At 38.6% G+C, this 23,619-nt stretch overlaps 1 protein-coding gene across 1 annotated transcript in view; it reads left to right on the top strand.

The window, feature by feature from the left end:
* The window catches only part of TENM2 (teneurin transmembrane protein 2), a 468,850-nt gene that overhangs the window by 380,904 nt on the left and 64,327 nt on the right, over positions 1-23,619 (top strand). Inside the window, exons 9-11 of the mRNA XM_010001945.1 lie at positions 5,622-5,816; positions 11,182-11,382; positions 12,876-13,088. Of these exons, the coding sequence (XP_010000247.1) occupies positions 5,622-5,816; positions 11,182-11,382; positions 12,876-13,088 (609 nt within the window). The remainder of the gene's footprint in view (positions 1-5,621; positions 5,817-11,181; positions 11,383-12,875; positions 13,089-23,619) is intronic.

Genomic DNA, 23,619 nt, shown 5'->3' with positions numbered 1-23,619 from the left:
GAAGAGGCCAACACCCACCTCATTACAACCTCCTTTCAGGTAGTTACAGAAGGCAATGAGGTCCTTCCCCAGCCTCCCTTTTCTCCAAACTAAACATCTTTAGTTCCCTCAGCTTTTACAGAAGTAAAGCTGCAATGGCTCAGACCAGAGTTCCATTTTTCCCAAGATTTCAGCTCTGATCAGTTGAGGAAGTTGAGGAAGTAAATATTGTACCTGTCTTTGATGCTTCTCCAGTGAATTCTTTTGGTTCTAGAAATAGCTTGTGTTAACACTTCCTACAGTAGATGATGTCTATTTGTATATAGTAGCCTTGGTAGAGTTTCATTCCACTAATTTATCTAATCATGTATTCAATCAGAGAATATTCTTCCATGCAGTAAGAGAAATCTGGTCTAATCTGCAAGAGTAGGGCTTGCAAGCATTGTGGATACAGCCCTGCTGGTCCTTACTCAAGCAGTGTCCCCCAACAGACTTGATGCAGTTTTGTCCACCCAGACCTCCCCTCACCAACCTGCCATGGGTATCTCACCACAAAACTCAGTGGTACCTATGTTGGAAAATTTTAGGTTGATATGGGGTGACTCCTGACAGCTTCTCTGGGCTCTGAATAAGCTTGTGGGTGGCACAAAGGAAGCTAAGCCCTCTTAAGCCACATTTGAAAATTTACATTTGGATGCAAAACTGAGCTGCTGCAAAAGAGGAGCAATGTAAGGGCATTGCTTGTGACCTGGTCCAGGGAAGGATTGCAGATGCAAGTTCAAAAACCATTCAAGTCTGCGTATTTTTGTGCCCAGAAACTCAGCTTTCAAGAGAAGTATGTAAGTTTGTCTATTTCATAAGGAAATAGAGGAAGTATGTAAGTTTGTCTATTTCATAAGGAATTATTCAGTAGAGAACTGACAGCCTAGATCTTAGTGGTACAGGACTCTGTGCACCAGGGTAATATTTGCTCTACAGCAAGAGGAAACAAGCCAGAACTCTGCCTTCAAATCCTGTTTGGAACTGCAACTAGCAGGGGAAGGCCTCTCAACCAAGCAGCTGTGTAACTAAATCCAGTTCTGCAACAGCCTCCAAGAGTCTAACTCCTCAGATATCCTTTACTGGTGTCTTGTCATGCTCTAGAAGAACACCTCTGGTGAGTATCTACATGTCACTACCATAAGGGTGGGTGAAAGGAGTGTGTACACAGACTGCAGCTGGGATACCTGTGTCTTGAGTGTTACTGCACAAAATGGTGGCTTTTGATGCCAGACCATTTGGGTTATCCCTTACCATCTCCCCTCCTAGTCCATGTGTAACAGGCTGCTATCAAATCAGCTTTCCCCATGCATCAGGGAATATTAACATTAGTCCTAAATACCTACCCAGAGAGAACTTTTAGAGGGATGTTTGATGGGTCTTTCTTGATCAATTCATGCTCTTAAATGTGTGCAGCCTAAAGGACTCAAAACTCTATAGTATCCATTGATCTGCTGAGCCCCATGTAAAGAAATAAGTCTGGTTTTGTTCAAATGCTGATAAAGGACAGAATCACATCACCAGAACCACATTCGGGGCTAATACCTGTTGTGTTTATTCAAACTTCACTCACAAGATATACCCTTCAGTTTAATTTACTTGACTGTTGCTGTAACTACTCCTGAAAACCTCTGTGCACTTTTTGACAGTGCTGGTGTGTGGTGGCAGTTGTCTTTGTGCAACTGATCAGTCCATAGAAATGAGATGGAATTGAATTGTTCCATTCATAAACCAACCTTCTTTCACACTCCTTCAAAAGACTTGGAACAGTCAGTCCTGTCCTGGAACAGGGGCCATCCACTTCACACAGGGGAAATAAGCAGTCCTAGATAAGAACTTTAGATGCCTCTTGAGTTGTTGGTACATTAATTGAAGCCACCTGCATGTAAAATTAGAGTGGACTATTTTGGGTTTCACCCTGCAGCAACATGGTCTTTGGAAATAAGCATAGCAGACCTTTTAGACTAACTGGAAACTGGAAAAGCAGCTTGATTCTCTCTCTGTTCCCCACTTAGGACAGCCTATAAAGCCATAGCAGAAATATTAATGAAGAGCTATTTATTACAACAGTGACAAGCCAGCTTCTTTTAACCTACCCTTGCTTGCATTCTGGCTTAAATGTTTCTCTTGCACTCTTAGTGACGTGGCAGTCTTGGAAATGCCAAAAATCTGACCAAGAACCTCTGTCATTTTCCTTATCCTCAAAATGATATTTTTGTTCTGTAGTTTGTAGAATAACTCCAGCAGGGGGTTGTAGTTTAAACTTTGTGGCTTTAGGTTGCAAGTATCTTAATCTTAACTGTATTTATTTGATCCCTAAGGTTAAAAAACAGATTATCTCATTTCCTCTAAGTCAGTTGTGGTGTCACTAATGTTTTGGCAACCCATCCTGCAGTGGCAGACCACTGAAGGCAGATTACTGTTGAGCTTAGACACAAGCTTCACAAGGACTGAATAGACTTAGGAACCATAGCCAGACCTCTGACCTGGTAGAAGCATGAAGAGAGGAATGAAAAGCTGTGACATGGCTTTCAGCTTTACTTAAATTCCTGAAGCACCATAGCAGAGCAAGGGAGCACTAAAAAATAGCTGTGGGAGCTCTTTAGCCCAAGCCCCAGCACCTTCTAGTAACTGTTCTTCTGCTGTGCCAGGCCTTGGTGTCCTAGAAGTTGTACCCTGCAAATTCAGATCAAAAGTGGAAGCCAAGAACGGGCAGAGAGATGTTCCAAATAGTTGGGCCACAATTGCCCAATTGCTTAATGAGCCCTGGGGGCAAGGCAAGGGGAGAAGCAATCTCACAGCAGGGGCTGGCACAGCTTTTTGAGCCAGGTCAGAGTGGTCACATCTAAGTTGATGATTGCTTTTGTTTTCGGGGCAGGGGGGTTATTTATTTCTGCTCAGTCCCTCTTGCAGGGGACTGCCCTGTTCAAATAGAATTATTGCCTTTATTTGAGTTTTGACTCCAGAGCAGACAGAAATCCTTTCAGGTGTTGAGTGCCATGTTGACTTGTAAACCAACAAAACAGAAAAAGCTGTTCCTCACTTGTATCCAGCTTGTAAATCAAGTCTATCAAATCTGGTTTGTCTGAAGATATTGCCTACTGATTTGTTTAGCTTTCCTGGGAACTCTTCTCTCTATGCAGCTTTATCAGAGCATGGTGAGCAGGTTGATGGTTAAAAGGAAGCCATATTCAGTCTGTCCCAGTGCAGCTGGAGAATCCACATTGAGCACCCACTAATAATGGTTGAGTCTCTGCAATGGCTCAGAAGCTTATAGAGAATTTGCATCTGACAGTATTCCTTCCATGGTGGACTGGAAGAAAGGGACTGCAGGCTTACCCACCATAAACAGGAGCTGAGAGGTGCCTTTTTCTAGAGAGAGATTTTTGTGTTGAGCCCTAGATAAATGGACAGTGACTCTGCAGTCTCAGGGTCTGGAAGGAGACACCAAGAAACTTGCCACTCATAATGACTTCAGGTCTTTTTGGACAAGCTACCTTCTGATCACTTGCCTCCAAGTCCTCTACATCATGGCAAATAAAGAGAGCAGGGCTGAAGTGATTACCTTCTTATAGTGATTTGGGGAAATCTATCAACATCAGCCCAAACAAGTCTTGTAATCACAGTGAAATGCAGAGTTTTGGGCAGAGAGAATTGTTTGTTTCCCCAGGTTTCATACCTGAAGAGTGGAAGTGGTCATGGCTGGACCCCTTGCATTCTAGCTGAGCTGTGTGCCTTGCAGCAGGGACAGAGCAAAGTAGTGAGTGCTGAGAAGCTGAGGCAGGTGCCAGGCTGTGTTGCATCCAGACAGAGGGAATAACTAGTCATACAGCATTTCAGATGCTACTAGTTCAGCCTGTTGTGTATCATGGAAGGGTGTTTGATGTTGTGCAAAAAGATATATAGTAGCCTGTCCTACATACGGACATAATGGAGCTTTGTCTGTATTGTAATTCAGTCCAGCTAGTTTAGCAAACTTAATTCTGAAACCAGCTGCAAAAAGCTAAACTGGTAGAACTTTGGCATAGATTTTTTCACTGAACTCAGTAAAGCACTTGTGAACATGCATATGTTACATCTAAGATCAGCAAGTTGCTGCTGGAAATTGTATTTTATTCAGATGTTGTTATTGTTCTACTGTAGAAAATACAGGCTCAAAAAGATTATACATGTGGCCCATCAACCTGTAGTCTTAATTGAAATAATTCTCAGCACTCTTACATTTTAGCTAATGTTTTAGGTTACAAATCTGAATATATTTTTTTTCTGATGATTTTTTCCTATTTCAAATAAGAAAATTCTTGAAAAAATCTGCCCTGAAATGTGTTTTTGCAGCAGATCAGTGGGACAGCTAAGATTAATAAGGGTTACAGGACTGAACAGTGAAGAAGTTGTATAACTGGACAATTTACACAATTCTTTGCAGGAAATCAATTACTTGGGTTCTTCTTGATCATTCAGGTTAAAGGGATAATAGAGGCAAGAGGACATTAGGACCTTTTAATGATTAATAGTAGCTTTTGATTATATTTTTGGCACTGAAAAACTAGCTGTTAGTTTCTAATTACTTTGAAGGGTGAAAAGACAGGGAAATACTTTTCTGTCTTTATCAGACTGCATCAGAGAGAGGAGCACAAAAGCATACCTCTTCTCAAAGATTCACTTCATTACTCCCATTTTCTGTTATTCCCTCGTTATCTTTTTCATTTCTCTGGCTGGTGAGCACACATTCAGTCAGTGGCAGGGATGTGAGTTCACAGATTGCTGTGTTAACCTGGAGACATGGGCACAGGGAATGTGAATAAGCTTTAGTGTAACACTGATGTGCCACTGGCTTTTAATAAACCACTTGTTTCTTTCCATTGCTTTGCACATGTACATCTGATTCCTGGCATCCAAGACCTGGTGGCTGCCTTTATTATTCATAAGCTTCACTTCATTTGCATAAAGTAATATTTGCTCAGAATGTGTCTTACCCCTTAATAATACAAGAGGGAGGGATAAGGGTTAATGGCTTGTTCTTGCCAGTCCACAAAGGGTAACAGCAGTCACTCTGGGATTTGGAAAAACAAAGTTCAGTAGGGATATTGGTGGCAAGGTACATTTGTTGTAGATGAAAGCTTGTGTTATTCCTGAAGCCAAGTTTCTTACACTGAAGATGAGTCAAAGGGTCTTAATTTTTTTTTTTTGGGACATGACATTAAAAAAGTGTTATGGAAGAAGAAAGATGCTATATAATACAGTATTCTAGGGACTGAATGTTTTGTGTTCTGTTTGAAAATTGGATGTTGCCTAGTGGAACAAGGCAGAGTAATGTCAGACTTGAATCTCTGCATTACCTCATTAGTTATCCCAAACATCAAGAGTCTATACAGAGCAGCAGTTGTATTCTTGAATGCCCAACACATGCAGGCTTTATTACATTGTCATCAGTTTTTTTCTTTGGGAGATCAAAAACTGAACTACTACAAATCATCTTAGGTCCCCCTCCCCCCAAATGAACATATTTGAATATAAGTATTTGGTAGTGGATTTTTTGGTGCACTTTTACATGACTGCATGTATGACCCTGTGTATTGGTCTTCTTTCATTCCATTTTCCAGCTGCCTGCCCAGTCCTGTGCAGTGGCAATGGTCAGTACTCCAAAGGCACCTGCTTGTGCTACAGTGGCTGGAAAGGTCCCGAGTGTGATGTTCCCATCAGCCAGTGCATCGATCCCTCGTGTGGAGGTCATGGTTCCTGCATTGAAGGGAATTGTGTCTGCATTGTTGGCTTTAAAGGAGAAAACTGTGAAGAAGGTAGGACGTGTTCTTTTCTGTGTTGTTTGTTTTCAGGGTTTTGGTGCTATTTAATGGAGAGAAGAAAAGGAAAGATGAAGGAGACTATTGTAAAAGAGGGATAAAGATGAAGTCCCTCACAATTTTACTGATTTGTCAAAGTTCAGACAAAATTTGTGGCTTTTTGAATACGTTGTTTTGTGGGGTTAAGAATGCCTGCCACAGGTAAACCTGAATAATTCCATTGCTGAAGAGTGAAGATAAAGCTTTTTTTATGGATTATATTTATTGAACAATTTAGGTGTGAAATGCAGACAAAAAAGGAGCAGCAGCCAGTTTATAGCTGCAGGTCCACACAGCAAACATACCAGTCACTATTTGACAGAAGTTGCTGAAACAAATTTGAAAGACTTGGGGATCCCTCTTACTTACAGACTGAATGTGGGGCAAATGACTCCTGTTGTCTGCAGTCATGTGGGTTTAAAGACAGGTAAATGGTGCACACAGACAGTAACTGCCCTTCAAATACAGAAAAGCTCTTTGTGTTCCAAGTGTCCAGTTCCTTGTGGAGGTCTAACAAAAGAACCCAAGCAAAATGTGGTGATAGATTAAGCTCAATACTGGTTGCATTTACAGTGTTTTCTGTTGGAATGCACAACATAAATTGGATTGCTTTTCTCTTTAAAAGAAGTTAGTATGGGTTTAAGGGGGAGTTTAGCTCCCCAGGTGATGGCTAAGTAGACAGTTCTGCATACTTTGGCACATCCTCAGAACAGTAATAGTTCAAGCTACTTTATAATGATGTTCCACAGTTTATTAATGCTTCAAAAGGAGGAGCAGTTGGAGGATTGAAGTGCTAGGATTGGATCTGCAGGGTTTTAGGCCTAAAGAGTTGCTATGGAGTATTTTGAGTGGGGTGCAGAGCTGTTTCCACATGTATAGTTTTTTACTTTACCTTGTAGTAAACAGTCCCACCAGAAACCAAAGGGAAGAAAACTATGGGGACCTAAACCACTAAGGGGTTTTTTTTTGGGGGTGTGGACTGCAGTCATTACCTTTAGGACAAGATCTTGCATTAGTCTGAGGGAAATTCCTTTGCTAAGAGCCAAAAAAAGAAAAAAAGGATTCTTATTAGGGGTGACTGTCAACACTGCTACTGTCATCTCCTTCCAGAAAAGCTTCACAGTACTGGTTATTAAAGCTCTAATCCTGAACCAAATTGAAGAGAGTAGAGTTTTTCCATTTTTTTTTTTTTTTTAATGGGTTTCATTTTAAGCTATATCCAGAAAATTATTTAATATCCTTTTTGTCTGCTGGAATTGATAGCTCTCATTTCACCCTGAGTGTTTGATTATAGGAAATATTAAAAAATGATCTGACATGCCTTGCTGTAAATCAAAGATGGAAAAAACTGTCTTGACCATGCTCTGAGACATCCAGTCTATGCCACAGGAATGTAGAAGCTTTCTTTCTGGTACAGAAAGAGGGATAAAGGATAAAATTATTTGCTTAGTCTAACTAAGTTATATAAATTTCATCATGTTTTGTGTTGTCCTATAAACACTTGTATTTTTAGAGAGACTATGGTAGGTTGCCTCAAATGATCTTTCCTTCATTTGTTAATGTAAATTCTACCTTGTAAGTAGTTCCTCCCTCCTCTTGATTGTGATTTCTGGCTTCTTATCTTGAATCCCCAAGCTCTCCTTATAGGAGAAATAGGCTCCTGTAGTGCTTAATTCAGTTTATTTTCAGGTGAATATTTGAAATGGGTGAAACAAACACATCACCAACTCCAGAGAAGTTTACAGATGATGGGAGTGTGTGTCTTTTTGCAGAGGTGTTTATGTTAACACCATTCAAAGTTGGAAATGCTACAAGACATTGTCAGTGAACAAAGTTTTTGGGGAGGCTAATTAGTATGTGAGGTGAAAGGATAGATACTATTTAATCAACACTGTGCTTGAAAGGATCTTTTTTTCTTAAAAAGATAGATTACTAAGGCAGGAGATATTGACTGCAAACTTCAATGAAGGAGCTGATAACATGACAAAAAAGGTTAAAACAACCTTTTGCATATATCATTGGGCAATAACTAAGTTAATAAAATAATTTACAAATCAATTTTAAAATATTGTCATGTTTCTACTCTAAAATTCCATTTCTGCTGTACTATATGTATTTCTCACATAATTCACGAGCTGTGGGAAAAAGGGTAAAATATTAAGTGGAGCCTCTCCGGTTGTAGGTAATAATCTGATCTTGTTTAAAGTTTTTGCGTGAGTTTAAATACTACCATTCTGATGGTATATTGATACAAATAAATCAATCTATGTTTATATATAATAGATGAAATCTCGTCTATTGATTTGAGCTTCCAAAAGGAATGGTGAAGGTTGATTCATTCACCATTTTCCAACTAGGGTATTGAATTAGAGCAAGTGGGTCAGCATTTTTTTTCTTCCCGTTAGCTTTTTCTTTCTGATATTCATCATGGACATATTGTTCAAACAATTTACCTGAAGTGAAAGTGGCACCAAAATCAATATTTGTGATGCACAATTTTTGCAGCATAAACACTGTTGTTCTATTAACAAATTTGCACACAAGATGAAGTGGCATATTTGTCAGGTTTCGTTCAATCTGGATTGGGGGAAGACAAGTGAAATTGCCAAATTTGGTCCAGTTAAGGGTGGTTTTCTTGTCAGTGTCGCAGCCGAGTCATTTTTCAATGACATTTAACTTTGTAAGTGTAATTCATGGCTCTTTGGGGACTTTATGGTACATATTGTTCAGAAAACTCCTTGACCTCCTTTTTTGTCCTTAGGGATTTAAATTGCTTTCAGTACCTTTTGTGTCAATTCTACAGAGGGCTCACTATTAAATGAGCTGTAACGATGTGAGCTGCTAGGGGGCTGCAAGTTCCAAGTCCAGCGTACTTGCTGGCTCAGGCACGTTCTCCTTTGTTTAAACTCTTAAGAAGATCCATTTATAAATCCTTATTAAATACCGTTGTAAACCTTTCTAAAGACTCAAGGCAGAAGTCGGCAGAAGTCAGTGTGGCTCCATTGCAGGGAGTCATGTCATGCTAGTTTTAGCAGCTGAGGATCTGGCCCAAGATGATAACTCGAAGAGCATCCATTAAAATAGAACAAGATTTGGGTTCAAAGTAAAAACTCCTCTTGTCAATTTAAATTTGACAGCTCTTACGTACCCATATGGTAGAACAAAACACGTATATAAAGGATATTTATCTAGAACAAAGGACAAAGGTGCTTAGTGTGTTATTCTATAAAATAAAAAGGGAGATTAGAGGCTTAGGGGTATGATAGGCTTGTCCTGTGGAAATTCATCTCAGCTGCATGAACACTGTAGTTCAGGATAGAGGAAAGACAGTGAATTTATGTAGCAGGAGGTGGTGGTTTTCATATGCTCCACATTGCTTTCATTAGTACTTTCATTTGCAGAAGGAAGTTGATGCATTTCTGACATGGAGAGTACATTAGGACTCATCAACATCTAAAGGTAGCTGGCCTGCCACATGCAATGTTATACACATATTACCCTTTGACATTTTCCATTAAAATATCATCATCTAAAAAAAAAGCAGAATAGCCTAAATTTGGGGAAAACATAACCTTCATACTGAAGGTAAATTGACCTAAATGTTTGTGTTCCTTGTTTCTTTATTCAATCAGGTTGTTTTATCACACCTTTTGTCTTTTGAGTCCCTAGAAATACTATGAAACACATTTTCTAAACTTCAAACAGTTTCTAATATTGTTAAGCACCAAGAAGGAATAACAATACAGGACAAGCATTCTGGATAATTTTACAACAGTTTATGAATTTATCAACTCTTATCTGAACTGAGCCACAAAACAATCTTGATTTAGCTATAAATATGAAATCGAATTATCATGTTTTCATGTCTGATTAATTGTCAAATCTTAGAACAAGAAAAGGAAAAAAATCTACAGGCACATGTTGTCATTAAAATGAACATCTTACAAGAAATGTTTTAGTAATTTATTCCTGTACCACTGTAATCCAAATTAAAATAAAAACTGTTGTGATAACTCACGTAATTCCATCCCTAAATGTGCCTGCCTCAATCCCCCGTGTTGTATCCAATCTATATACTTACTTTAAATGTTCTGCAGCTTCATGAAATACTTTGACAAGATTCTATGTTTATAAAGAAGGTGAGATTTGAAAGATCAAGTATTGTACACATAAGGTAGAGTGAAAACGTGTCTGCCTTAATTTAGAAGGATCAATTTGGAAAAGATGAGAGAGAAATCACTTTCATTATAAACTCAGATCTTCCTAGATCTGCAAGAGAGAATGCCAATCATTCTTGGTCCTTCTGTTGCGAGCTAATATATACCAGTCATGAGAGGAATTGGTTTTATTTAGGACATAACTCTGACCTTGGCCCTCAATTCCACAGCAAGAGGCAGCTGGAAAAGCCTCTGTGTTGGTATTTGCAGTAGAGTATACTTATAAAAATGAATGATATGAGATAAAAATTTTGAAAACCATAGTGGTACTGACAGAATTTATTTGAATGAGGGTTCATAACATTCCTTTATTTATCAGGATTGAAATGGCAACTGAAATTTCATTGGATGATTTTCCATCATAACTATTTTCACTTTCTTATTTTGTTGGGTTTGGATTGAAAAAAGGAAATCCATATCTATCTCTGGTTTTCTTTATTCCTTTAAGAGGAATTATCTGCTGGTTAGAATATGAGTTGAAGTAACTAGGAATGTGTTTCACAGCTCAGCTACTAATGGAACACGAATCAAATGTTCAGTAGTGCCTGAATAATTTAGGCATCTAAATGAAGCTGAAAGCCACTGATACTTTGACTTCTAGGCACCTAAAGTGAATATCATGATGTCATTCTCCCGGTGCTCCAGCATTGCAATATTAACAATATCAGTATTGTTGAGAATACTCCAAAGAACAGTAACCTTTAAAATGTACAATTTATTCAGTTATTTTTAATTATTATTTTGTTATTTAAATACAGTACATGAGTCATTGGAACTGCAATATACTTCAGAAGAAATGTCCCTAGATTAAGGCTTGTGTGTGGAACTCATATATTTTTAAGTCCTTGTGCTTCTCCACTACAGCAATCCTGAAGTAAGCCTTTGTTGCTCAGTCACACCCCCTCTTATTTGGAGCTGATGTAAAGCACAAATTACTTCACACTTTCCCATTCTCAGACCAGGTGTTAATATGACTTGAAGAACTACATCAACTTGCTTTATTTATCACAGGGATACAAACTTTTCCCAGCAAGCAGCTACATGTTTTCCAAACATCATACTGTGTGAACTGACCTTTCTCGACATTGTTTTGTTTTCTTCTTTAGTTGATTGCTTAGATCCAACATGCTCCAACCACGGAGTCTGTGTGAATGGAGAATGTCTCTGCAGCCCGGGTTGGGGTGGAATAAATTGTGAGCTTCCCAGAGCCCAGTGTCCAGACCAGTGTAGTGGGCATGGTACCTACCTGGCTGACACGGGTCTCTGTAGCTGTGATCCCAACTGGATGGGTCCCGACTGCTCTGTTGGTAAGAGAAACATTTCTTCCTGATTTTGCAACAATGCTCCTGTTTTGTTAAAATGTTAATACCTATGAAAAGCTTTAAATGCAGATAATTTCAAAAATTGTCTTTATGATTAGTCCTGTTTAGTGATGTTGGGAAGAAGTGGGGATGTATCTTTGACACTACTTTTTCTTACATTCCAAATTTGGGGCTGTCAGCTGTGGGGCAAGGAAGGATGCAGGTTAGAAGCCTGTAATTCTGATATTGACCCTCATTTGGACTGAAAAAGTTACTCAAGTGCTTCACATCAGTTTGCCAACTGTAAATGAAAACTTGCCTGATTTATAAATATGTTTGTAGCATTGGAGGAATGGAAAACACTACAATTAAGTCCATTTTGGAGGTTTGTTTTACTGCACATGAAAATGTGACTTATTGATTAAAAACATCACAGAACAGAAAAATCTCTTTTCAAACAAAGGGTATTTTGCCCTTTTCATGGAATATTTTTTAAAATAGTTTTAAAGCAAAATACACTAAAAAGCAGTCACAAAAGTGTAGGCCAGAAAATTTCACCATCTCCAAAGCTACAGTTGCAGAACTTGATTGTTCTAACAGAAGGAGCTAAAGAGAAAAAAACAGTTTTGACAAGACAGCAAATGTTCTACTTGTGGGGAAAAAATACTGGGAATTTTGCATTTATATTATAAGCTGAACCTTGAGATGGGTCTGTTGGCCATAAGAAAGTCTCTCAAAATAATAATTACAGTTTTCACACTTATTCAGCTATTTCTTATGATTAATGACTTGGAATACCCCAGCAGTGAATTGACTATCAAGATGTGCTTTTTCTGCTTCGTAATTCAGAAGCCAGAAAAATTCATGAATGAGAGTTTCACTCTCAGTTTGTTTGATGATGCACAAGGCAAAAGATCCCTCTGCTTCTCTACAACATCAGCTGGCAGAGAGCAGTTAGAAGAATTTTTGGAGTGAGATACTGGATAACTGACCATTTTAGAAATAGGATTCCAAAACCACTCCCTTTGAAAATGTGTCTTTTTCCTGTCACTCCTACAGTCTAGGTGGCTCTGAATTGTCACCAATTTGCTTCTGAATGAGTTTTAGGTGAGATTCAGTCTCGTTTGTAGCAAATCAACGTCTGTATCCAAATCAGCAGAGGTTTGAGTGAAACAGAGCTATCTGTGCTCTCCCCTTCTGCACAGCTGCTGGGTGTTGTGGAACCTGCCTCTGGAACTTGTTGGTACCTGAGCAGAGGACACAGCTCTACAGCAGTCTGCCCTCTGTGCATTAGCAGGGGGTTTCTAAACAACTTTTTCACATAATTTATTTTATTTTAAGCACAAGCTAAATAAATGCTAGTTCTGATCAGAATATGAGCCAGCCAGCTTTTGACAGCCCATAGCTTCAGCAGAAGCAGACCTGTTGTGCCCACTTGTCCCTTCAGGACCAGGCTGCTGGCGTAAACAAGCCATCATCTTCTTCTCTCCTTCTCCTAGAAGTGTGCTCTGTGGACTGTGGCACCCACGGGGTGTGCATTGGCGGAGCCTGTCGCTGTGAGGAAGGGTGGACAGGAGTGGCCTGTGACCAGCGTGTGTGTCATCCCCGCTGCACGGAGCATGGAACTTGTAAAGATGGGAAATGTGAATGCAGAGAGGGCTGGAATGGGGAGCACTGCACCATTGGTAGGCAAACGACAGGCACCGAAACAGGCACATATTGCTTTCTTTTCATAAATCGTAGAAACATAGTTACTGTTGTGTATTGTAATGGGCTGTTCCCTTAAGGACCCTAGTGCTTTCCAATATTCTCTCTGACTCCAAATGTGTTGGGAGAAAGGCAGATGAGCTCTTGGAATCATTTAAAATCAGTAACAAACCGATTGGTAGAAAGAAAAAACAAACCCGCACGCCACAAATTCCACCACAAATGAACATTAATGAGTAAAGATGTAAAGTTGTAACAAATGGTCCATTGCACTATCATATGAGCCAAGATTTTCAAACTTAACTAAACATTCCTTTGTGTGAGCAGCATCTTTTTTAATTTCCTGCTCTGCTGCATCATTGCTCTCCTGCTATTATACATCACATCTGAAACACATCAGCACCATTGCCACACAGAGCAGGGGTCAAGTTGTGGAGGAATAAGTGTTCCTGGTGCTACAGAAATAGCTCCCCAGCATTCTGCAGTGTTGTGCTGTGACAGTGGGCACTGTGTTTGCACAGAGACAAACCCAGCAGGGGGTCCTGCCGGGGCAGCTGTGCTGCTCTACCCTTGCCTAACAGCTCAGCGTGGGCACCAGGCGGAGCCGCCGCTGAACCCACTGCAGCTCAGCCCTGATGTCTCAGCCTGGGAAGTTCCAACAGGTCATAGTGACACAAAGCAAGGATTTCTATCCTCTCCATTACCAGGCTTGAACGTTTATTCTGAAGAGGAATTAATGGAATGAAGCTCTTTATTTTGTCTCTACAAGCAGTCAGGTAGTGTATTTGGATTATTTTGTGAGGTCACTGAATACAAAGGGGGAAAGTGTCATTTTCCCCAAGGTGTAATCAAAAAAGGGAAATTCTGAGTGGTCACATCTCTTCTGAGAAGCCTGAGCAAAACTTTCTGGAAGAATATCCAACTGCTGAGACAATGTGAGATTCAAGGAAGAGTTTTTCCTATGAATTTTTGGAGGGGTGAGAGGTACACCTTAAAAAAAAAACACCTTAGTGAGTCCAAATCCAAGGTCATATTGTTTTAATTATCTGTAAGTGGGAAATTTGACCAAAAAAAGGAATAGGCCAATTGAGATTTCCATGGCAATCAGGGACCCTAATGGGACAGTCCTATTACAAGTGAATTGTTATTTCTTTACTTAAAAGTATGGTGAGATTCTTGCATCCCTCAGGCTGTTTTTGTTTTTCATTCCCCTCTGATTTCTCCCTGGATGTAGAAACCATTTCTGATACACACAGGAGTTGGAAACTAAAATATACTCTTATTGGAGAGAAGAAAAAAAGAAAAATAGATCCATGTTTTTGGGGCATATCCTTTGATGTTGTGGTGCTGCATGCTTCCACCACGCCATGCCAGGATTTAAATCAAAGATTTTATGACTGAACACTTTGTCACCAGCAAAGATACAGAGTGTTTTCTCACAATTGCCTTGTGACTTCCATCATATCAACATAACTCAGCTAGATTAACCAGGCATTTTGTTTTCCTATCAAGTACTTCCCAGATCTTTCCAAAATGCCTAGTAGATAAATGTTATTTTGCATTCAATTGTGTAATAATTGCTTATTTTAAAAGTTGCTGCTTTGCTAAAAAATTGTTTTGCTTTATAATCTTTTGGTAATATGCCTATGTTTAGAGGTAATTAGTGTATTTAAAGTCCTCATTACTGTGCACACAAAAAGATGCCTTCTACTGATACCTTAAAAGAATTATGAAAATTACAAGCTGAGCGAGAGAAGCCTGAAGTGAGATTTTTTGTCTAGTTTTCAGAGCTGTGAAATAAATTCTTTCCCCGTTATGGATGTATATAATCAGTTCTTTTCAGAGGAAAGGTGACTCTGCTGAAGTGATGAAAATACACGTATGCTTTTTTTGTTTGGTGTGTATTAGAAAGAATTCCTTGAAACTTAATGTGGGTCTGCCTGTGGGAGAGATGAGACTAGAGCAAAAAAACCAAAAATTTGACCTTCTAGTTATTGTGTATTAATATTGTGCAGTCACAAGTTGCTTGTTGTATGAAGACAGAGATGTGTTCTCATAATGGGCCTATACTAATAAGGATCTTCATATGGTCCTATCATCAGGCCTGACTGTGAGGACATTTACAGAAGCACAAAACAAGATGTGAGAAATGGAACAGAGTTCAGAGGGACTGCTGACCTGGACCCTCTGGTTTGTGCCATGTGGGGCTGGAACAGAGAAAGAGTTTGGGGGATAAGAGTAGTTTAAGTAATTTTTGTCAGTATTTGTACAACAAATGCTAAAAGATACCACTGGAAAATCAGTCCTCAGAGTGGATTGATACTTTGGAACAAGGATCAATTCCTCAAGAAGTTCTAAACATTAGAGGGAAGAACTAAAGTTTGCTTAAGTTTTACAGAAACTAAGTGTAATTTAGAGAACTCCCTTTCAGGTTTTGCTGTCAAGTGAATGGTTGACAGACCATTTAAAGTCAGAACTACTCACTGAAGAGTGTCCACCTACAAGGATAATATTCAGGAATGAAAATTTGATGTATTCAAACCTTGTTTTTTTAATTAAAAAAATAATATTTTTTTTTTTAAGACCTGTTTGAAACTACTTGGCAAAAAGTCTTTCTGTCCTAAAGCAGAGCCAGGCCAGGGCATACAGTAAAACAGCATATCAGCAGAATCTCTCTTCCCTGTAAATAGTTTGAACTTTTGAGTACCCATCCTAGGTCTTCAGGGGCAATGAATGCCCTGGCTTATCTCACAGGACAGCTGAGAATTTCCCTATATGGACTTCAAGCAGAAAAATGTGAACACCATAGGAGAGTTTATTTCCTCTGAATTTCCATTTATTGCTGCACATAGTCTGAAATCTCTTGAAGTCAGTAGGAAAACTGCCTTTGATTCCAGTAACTTTAGGCCAAGACCACTTAGAACAAATTTGTATGGGTTAAAAGAGAACACAGCAGGTTTCTAGGTACAAAACAAATTACATTTTCCTTTTATGTTTCTCTACCAGTTTCATAGGTTATATTTACATGGTAGTGGAAAAGAAATCATTAGAGCAACCTGTAGGTATCCATGTTAATTCAGGGTATTTTATTCTATTGACTATCAAATTAGGCCTTTATTAGATAGTTGGCAGAATGCATGTTCCTTGGCACTTTGGTGTTGAGTATCTAAGCTCAAAAAATGTAACCAAGAATGCAGTTTCTCTGTTCATTACCTGCAGTTTAAGAAAAACACTGAAAAGTCTCCCAGAAAGCCACTGTTAGCTCAGTGTCAACAAGCAGTTTCTGCAAAGTACTTTTTACCTTTGTGCAGCAACAGAATTATGTCTAAAAGTCAGTGAAATTGCAATAAATTTACAGATTTTTACAAACCTATAGACAAATCATTAAAAAATTAAAGGAGAGGTGGCTGGTCTTGCTCAAATGCTTTACATAGTGAGCAGAACTCTCCACCAGGCACTACATTTATTTCCCTTTGCTCCTCCAGGTAAGAAGAAAAATTGCTTCCAGAAGTGATGATAAAGAAAATTAATCTTTTTCCTAGTGCAAAAATAGACCTGTCAGGATATGGTTATTACATGATTACTATTCATTGATTGCAATTATGGAGGAAGTTCTAGCTAAATAATAGAGGGTAATCTAGACAAGGGGGGAAAAATTGGAAAACTAATAACAAAGCAGAAGACTAAGAGGCAGCAGTTGCTAAACCTTGAACCAGTTTCATGGGAGAATTGTAAGATGGAGGGTTTAGCTTTTCCTCGAATCATCTGAATGTATTTAAAGTCTGCTGTTAAAAAACAGGCCTGTGACTTTCACTGAAAATAATGTTCAGCTGTTTAAAACTGTTGGTTTAAAACAGTTGTAGACAGGGTTCTCATACACACTGTCAGGGTTGTATAGGAAGGACAGTGATATATTTGGAGATCTTAAACAGTCAGAAATACCATTCTATAAGTGTAATTTTGCCTGTAATTCATATCCATGCAGCATTAAATACGACTGTTATTAAGTCATTGGTAAAAATCTCACTGACACTTGAGTGAAACCAGAATTCAATCTTAAATATTTATGAGTTAAATTTAAGTCTGCAAACACCGTGTATCTGGTGAGGTAAGCTCTCAGCAGCAGATGATGTGTGAGGTTTTCTTTGTGGCAGCCTGTTGTGTTCCCAAAGCCTGGCTCTTGTCTGCTCATATCCTACATTAGATGTAGGTTAAGCACTTCTGACTTCAGACAAAGTGGCAAAGAATGGGAGTAAAGGATGTGGGATAATACAGATACTCTGTTGCAGATGCTTTCAAGACAATTCCTGTCTTCTCTCTTCCTCTGCTTTTTAATGCAAGGAAGCTGTACCCCCTTTGACAGCCACAGGAGCTGAACTCCAGCTCCACCCACAAACTCAGGGGATGTGTGTGCGTCTCTGCAGCCTCTGCTTCCTGGCCTCCGTGCTGCACCAAGCTCTAGAGGTGGACATTTGCCTCTGGAAATGTCAAATGGTAGGACATGTTCCTTAGTAAATAATAGGTTTGGAAATCTGTATTAGCCCTATCCCTTATCCCCAATATTTACAGGACCTTAAATAAAGAAAGATTTGAAAGAACCCTGATCCTGTCACTTACATGGTGGGAAATAACATTTTCAAATACATAAAAATGTGCAGGAAAGAGAGAGGACTCTGTGTCTGGGGTGATTTAGATAAGAAGTTTAAGTACAGTACAGGAGATTTGGACTAGGTGTTAGGAAAAACCTTGTAACAGCCACTGGAAAACTGAAGTAGATTTTCTAGGGAGGTTGTGGAACCCTCATCAATGAAGCTTTTAACAACTATTTAGTCACATGTTGGTCAGAAATAGCAGGGAGGTAATTCATCCTGCCATGGGGCAGAAAGCTGATTAGGAAATCATTGAACTATATGAGTTCTCTTCCAGTCTGATTTTAAATGAGCTTTAAAGGAAGCAGTCCTTCTAAGTAGCTTATTTTATAATGGCCTATGTTAAGATTTGTACTGTCATCCCCTTTTAAGAATCTAACACTGCTTGTAGAAATAGAATTGACCATTTATCCAACCAAGAAGACTAATCAGTGTGTTTTGTATTTGCAGAACAATGAGTTGTCAACGTTCATAATGAGCCACTCTGATCCACCCAAACTAAGAGCAAATATTACACCCAGTAGGTAAATAATTCAGATCCTCTCCCTTTGAACTACCAAGATTCACCCATCTGAACACTGGATGGATAATATTCCACCTCTGGTTTAACTAAAAAAATGTTAACAAAAGCTTCTTTTTTTTTTTCCCCTGAGTGCTTTGGGATGACTTTCCTATTTTTTGTAGGCTGGAAGATATACTACATAGAAACTGTAAAGGTTTAGATTTTTACCTTTTCACAAAGTCAATAATCAATAAAAACATTAATAATGCAGCATTGTATCATCTTTGGATACAGCAGGATATTTTTGTCCCATGATAATGCTCTTTGTGTCAAAATTTTACTCTTCTATTACTGATTTTTCTTGTTGTAATTACAACGGTAATGATTCAAAGAGGAGGCAATTTTCAGAAGAGATGGAAAGTGTGTGGGAGGAGATAGTGGAAAACCATTGTATCTGACAAAGAGCAATTTAGAAGGAGCTGGATATATTAGACTTCTCCAATGCACTTCGAACTTAAAATTAATCTCTAACAGTTTATAACCTATCAAGGCATAAAAAAACCCCTCTGCTGCTGAGGACAGAAATTGAGATTGCCTGCTCTATAGAGGGAAGGACACATTTTTTCATTATATTTGAAAAATGCATAGAATTTTTGGGTCATGACCACTTTTCATTACTGGAGATACAGAAATATGTTGGTAAGATATATCATGACATGACCAAAAATGATAGAGATTCTGACTGTTCCTTTATCTGCAGATTCAAGTTCCTCACCTGTAAAATTCCATCACCCTGTTGTCTTTACACCTGGTGGCAGGTTTTGATAAGCATATCTGTGAGGTAGCCTTTTAGGTCCACGGTGTCAAGCTGTCATTTGGAGTGTGAGAGGGAGGGTTCCCCCAAGTGTCTCTTCAGCAAAACAGAAGAGTAGCTGATACCTCATTAATTAATCTGAGATATTCTCAATTATTTCTGTGATTCTCTGCACATAATTTACATTTTCACTTCTGTGATGCAAGCATAGAGACACTCCTAAGATAGAAGGTTTCCTTATAAAGTGATATTTTTGGTCACATCATATTACACTTTATAACCAAGCAAATTTACTAGTTCATTAGACCAGTGGTTATCTAGTCCAACATTTCAATAAAGATGCAAGTTCCCAGTAAATAAGCAATTAGAAATTTCTTCCTGGAAAGATAATGCTTTTTATCTATTCCAACTACATGTGCTTTTGGGATGCTTTGTTGGCTTTGCAAATGTGTCATCTTTTATTTCACCTCCAAAACTTCTGAGTCAAATATCTTGGCTGTGAAGTCCCCAGATTAAACACTGTCTAAATACCTCTTGTTTTGAATCTCATTCTAATTTCTGATTTGTAACTTAGTATATTCCTATCCCAGTAACTAAAATATACTTTGCTACTTTTCTGTATCAGAATCCAGAACTACAATAGGCAGCCTTGCACTTTACCATAGCTGAGCAAGATAGTTGATGATATATATTTGAAAGGAAATATTCTATGTAGAGATTTGTATACAGTGAGAGTGTTTGACTTCCAGGGAATTCAGAAACAGAATTCCTTTTCATCTGCAGAATTTACTCGGGGCAGCTAGGGACCTTTCTTGGCTAAAAGGCAAGTTTATTCATGAGGAAGAACTTTCCTGTTTGCATTCTTTGCTGAGGGCTTCCTGTAAATGATTGAAATATGTCACAGTGCAGTGTCAGAACACTTCAGTGGCTTTTTCTTTTGCTGTGTATAGGATATTTGCAGAACATGACCTTACTTCTTCCCTTTCTAGCCCAAAAATTTAATGAGTGTATTTTCAGCATGGCTTCCTGCATTTTGTCTGGTACTTCAAAGATGCACCCAGCAGATACTGGTGAATAGTTTCCCAAACTAAAATCACGTTTCTTTTTTCTCCTTTTGGAGGGGCTTCTGTGTGAGTTATATTGATTTTTTTTTTTGGCCAATTCTTGAACTCTTAAAAGACCACAAAAAGAGTGGGAGGGCAATCAATCAGGCAGCTGATCTAACTTTTGAAAGGGCAAAACTGATTTTGTTGTTCATAAAAGTATTCACAGCATCAGGCAATCTTCTCTTCTTCCACAGATAATGTTTTCTGTGTTATTTTGTACCCTGTGGTGTCAAGCACAGCTTCAGCAAGTGAGTGAATTACATGGTGCTGCTGGATACCAAACAACAAAGACATGGGAATGCTTGTGAGAGGTCAGTGACATGGATTGTATAGACAGAAAGGTGCTACCAGATCTTGAGAAATACATGTGGATATACAAATATATAAAATTTCTAGCTATTAAGAAACAAATACAGAAGAGAACAATACCTGCCCATCCTTCTGAGGCCTGCTTGTTAAAGATTTCCTTAATCATTTGCATTCTTGCTTATACCTTTTCAAGGTATAATTCTTGTATCTTCAATATCACTTTCATACAGTCTTTCATGCTTGAAGATGCAAATAAAGCTAAATGTGTTTTGCTCGATGGCTGCAAACTATATGGAATACCAATTCAGACACAAGGCTGCACCTTTTCAGCTTCTTGTCAGTTTTGTCCCCAGTTCCTACGTACTGCCAAGGTAACAGTAGGATGAATTACAAGTTAGAGGCTTTTCTTCCCAAGACATTTGATGCTAATGAAATTCTCTACTTAATATTTTCTTAGTCTAATGTTATATTTAAAATATTGGTGTCAAAAAGAAAAAGGAAGAAATGGTCTCTGTAGCATCTCTGAAATGTCAGTTCAGGATTTTGCTGTGTGATCTATTTAGGGCTTTGGGGAAAAAAATGAAGCTATTGAAAGCTTTCTCTTTAAACTGCCAGTTCTCTCTTGTGCAGTAGCTACTCACTGAGGATGAAATACACACTGTTGAATATTGATGCATCCTTCTTTCACTAAAAGCTCTTACTAAGACAATTTTTAAAAGATCTTAAGGACTGAATATGAGGACTTGATCAGGGTCCCAGCTATGAGGTATCTTGAGCCATTCTTATTGAACAAGGAGTTTTACAAAATTTATGTGACTTGGCTCTTTTGTTCTTTCTTTCTATTCCTGTTCTGACCTGCTTATGAAATGCTTATTAGGATAACTTCACTTCTGGAGCCGATTCCTGTGGGTGGCCCCAGTCTGCTTCATTTTAGATACAGTTTTTCTATGCATGTAAAAAGAAGAAAAGTTTTCTGTCCAACAGAAATCATCATATAATTTATATAATCATATATTTGCCCAAAGAAATTACAAATATAATGAATGTAATTGAAGTACAGGAACTAAATACAAACCAGAGTATTCTTTAAGGTGTTCAGATCTGAAGTTGTGGTCCCTGTTCATCTCTGTGTGTTGAAAGTGCAGATAGTTGGAGTAACATTTGGGTCATTATTACCTCAGTTACAGCTGCCATGGAAGTTGTAACTAAGTGTTTAGATTTCTGCAATTTCCAGGACAACCTCTGTAGTGTTTTCAGTGATACAGTATTGACTGATGTATAACTGCCCATCTCCTTCTGTCAGTTGTATTCAAAACACATCCATGCTGGGAAGGAACAAAGCAACACTGTGTCTCATTAATCTTGCAGCAGTTCACAGTCACGGTCCTAACAGTCGGAGTAAAAGTGGGACATGAGAAATTAAGGTAACCATATTTACCCCTGTTCTCTTTTCATTCAGTAACAGGATTTGAGCAGTCCAGCTGTCTCCTTGAAGATTTTCCAATCTGAGAGCTGACCCATGTGACACCACCGTGGTGCTACGCACTTGACTTATATATTTCACTGTAAATAACTAACTCTCTTAAACAGTTAAGCAATTTTCATGCAAAAGCAGTAACCGTTGTTTTCACAAGGACTTCAGTGTGACATGGATCATAACACTGCCCCTAATAAAAATGCAGGCAGAAGAGACAAGTTTGTCTGCTTATCCACATTAAGCTTCTCTCCCTCTTTTCTCCCGCTACTAAACTCGATGGCCCATGACCAGTGTCTGACATCTGGGAGTCGTTGCCTTGGCTTGTGCCATCTCATTGGTTACTGGGAGCCTTGCAGCGCGTCCCAGATGTTCAAGTGTAAAATAGTTGCTGCATTCTCTCAAACACAGCTCACCTAATGGCACCTCAGTCCTGCCCAGCTCATTTTCTCTGTTGTACAATCCCTTGTCAAAGCTGTGGCTTCCTCCATTCTGCCAACAGGGAGCCATGCTTGTGACAAACTGCCAGTCAGTGCCAGGGTTTGCTGCTGCCTCCTAATCCTGTTGCATTTTTAGTTTCTGTTCAATTTTTAACAGTCCAGCACAGAGCAGGTTGATCAGCTCAGCACCAACAGACCGTGGCCTGCTTTTTACAGACACTATCCAAAATAGCTGCAAGGAAAGGTTTAAGTATTTTTTGTTCTGCAGTGATAAGGGTAGGCTGAACTACACGAGCTGATAGTTGACAGTTTCATATAATTAAAAGTATATACACTTTTAACAATTTAGTATCATTTTACAAAAACTCGTATAGAGTAAAGGTTAATCTCTTCTGTATTTGTTCAAGTTAATTATAAAATTGCAGATGAGATTTGATTTTTAAGTAGATGTTGAGACAGTGACGTTATTAATGAGTGTGACAAATGAGTAAGATCCACAATGAACCTAAACTTCTTATGTTTTAATTTGCCTTCAAATAGTCACTATTTCAGAGCATCCAGCAACTGAGCTGAAGTACATCAAGATGCAGTCCCTGTTCTGAAGAGAAGTAGTACTTGTAATAGCTTTGTTATCTAAGAAATAAATATAATTATATAATCTTTATTAAAAGCCATTCTTTTTAATTAAAAACTAAATCAGTTTGTAGTGAAAAATATTACTGGGTTGTGATTTTGGGCTAGAAGCAATATAAAGAGGACAAGTATCCAAAAGAACAAATTAACAATATCAACAAAAGAGTTTAGGAATAAAATGTTTACCTAGAACATGGTGCTTGATTGATCTTAAAAGCAGTACTGCTTCAAATGCTGCAATGTTTTCAAATTGTTAAGGATCCAAAGGGATTGCTGAGCTTCTTGTGCAGTGAGTTCCTCAAAAATAGCACTGGAGTTATTTTTATAAGTTGAGATGCACAAACACAAAACCCTAAATGTCCCAGAAGAGGCTGATTCTCCCCAAGCCAGAGACACATTAGTACAGATGAGAGAACTGACTTTTTGTTTGAACCACAGGGAATACCAGAGAGTAGAACTCAGTTCTTAATGTAGCATGTTGCCATCAACTTTTCAGCACATTTTAAATCTAAACGGATCTGACTTCTTTGCTTTCCATTTAATAAAGCACAGCAAAATGTGTAGATGCTGGTTCCAGATCACTTCTCTCTGAAATGAATAGAGGAATTA

This window comes from Chaetura pelagica, unplaced genomic scaffold (assembly GCF_000747805.2).
Source record: "Chaetura pelagica isolate M959 unplaced genomic scaffold, ChaPel_1.0 scaffold356, whole genome shotgun sequence".
Lineage (NCBI taxonomy): Eukaryota > Metazoa > Chordata > Aves > Apodiformes > Apodidae > Chaetura > Chaetura pelagica.
This window is presented reverse-complemented; position numbering and strand designations above follow the sequence as displayed.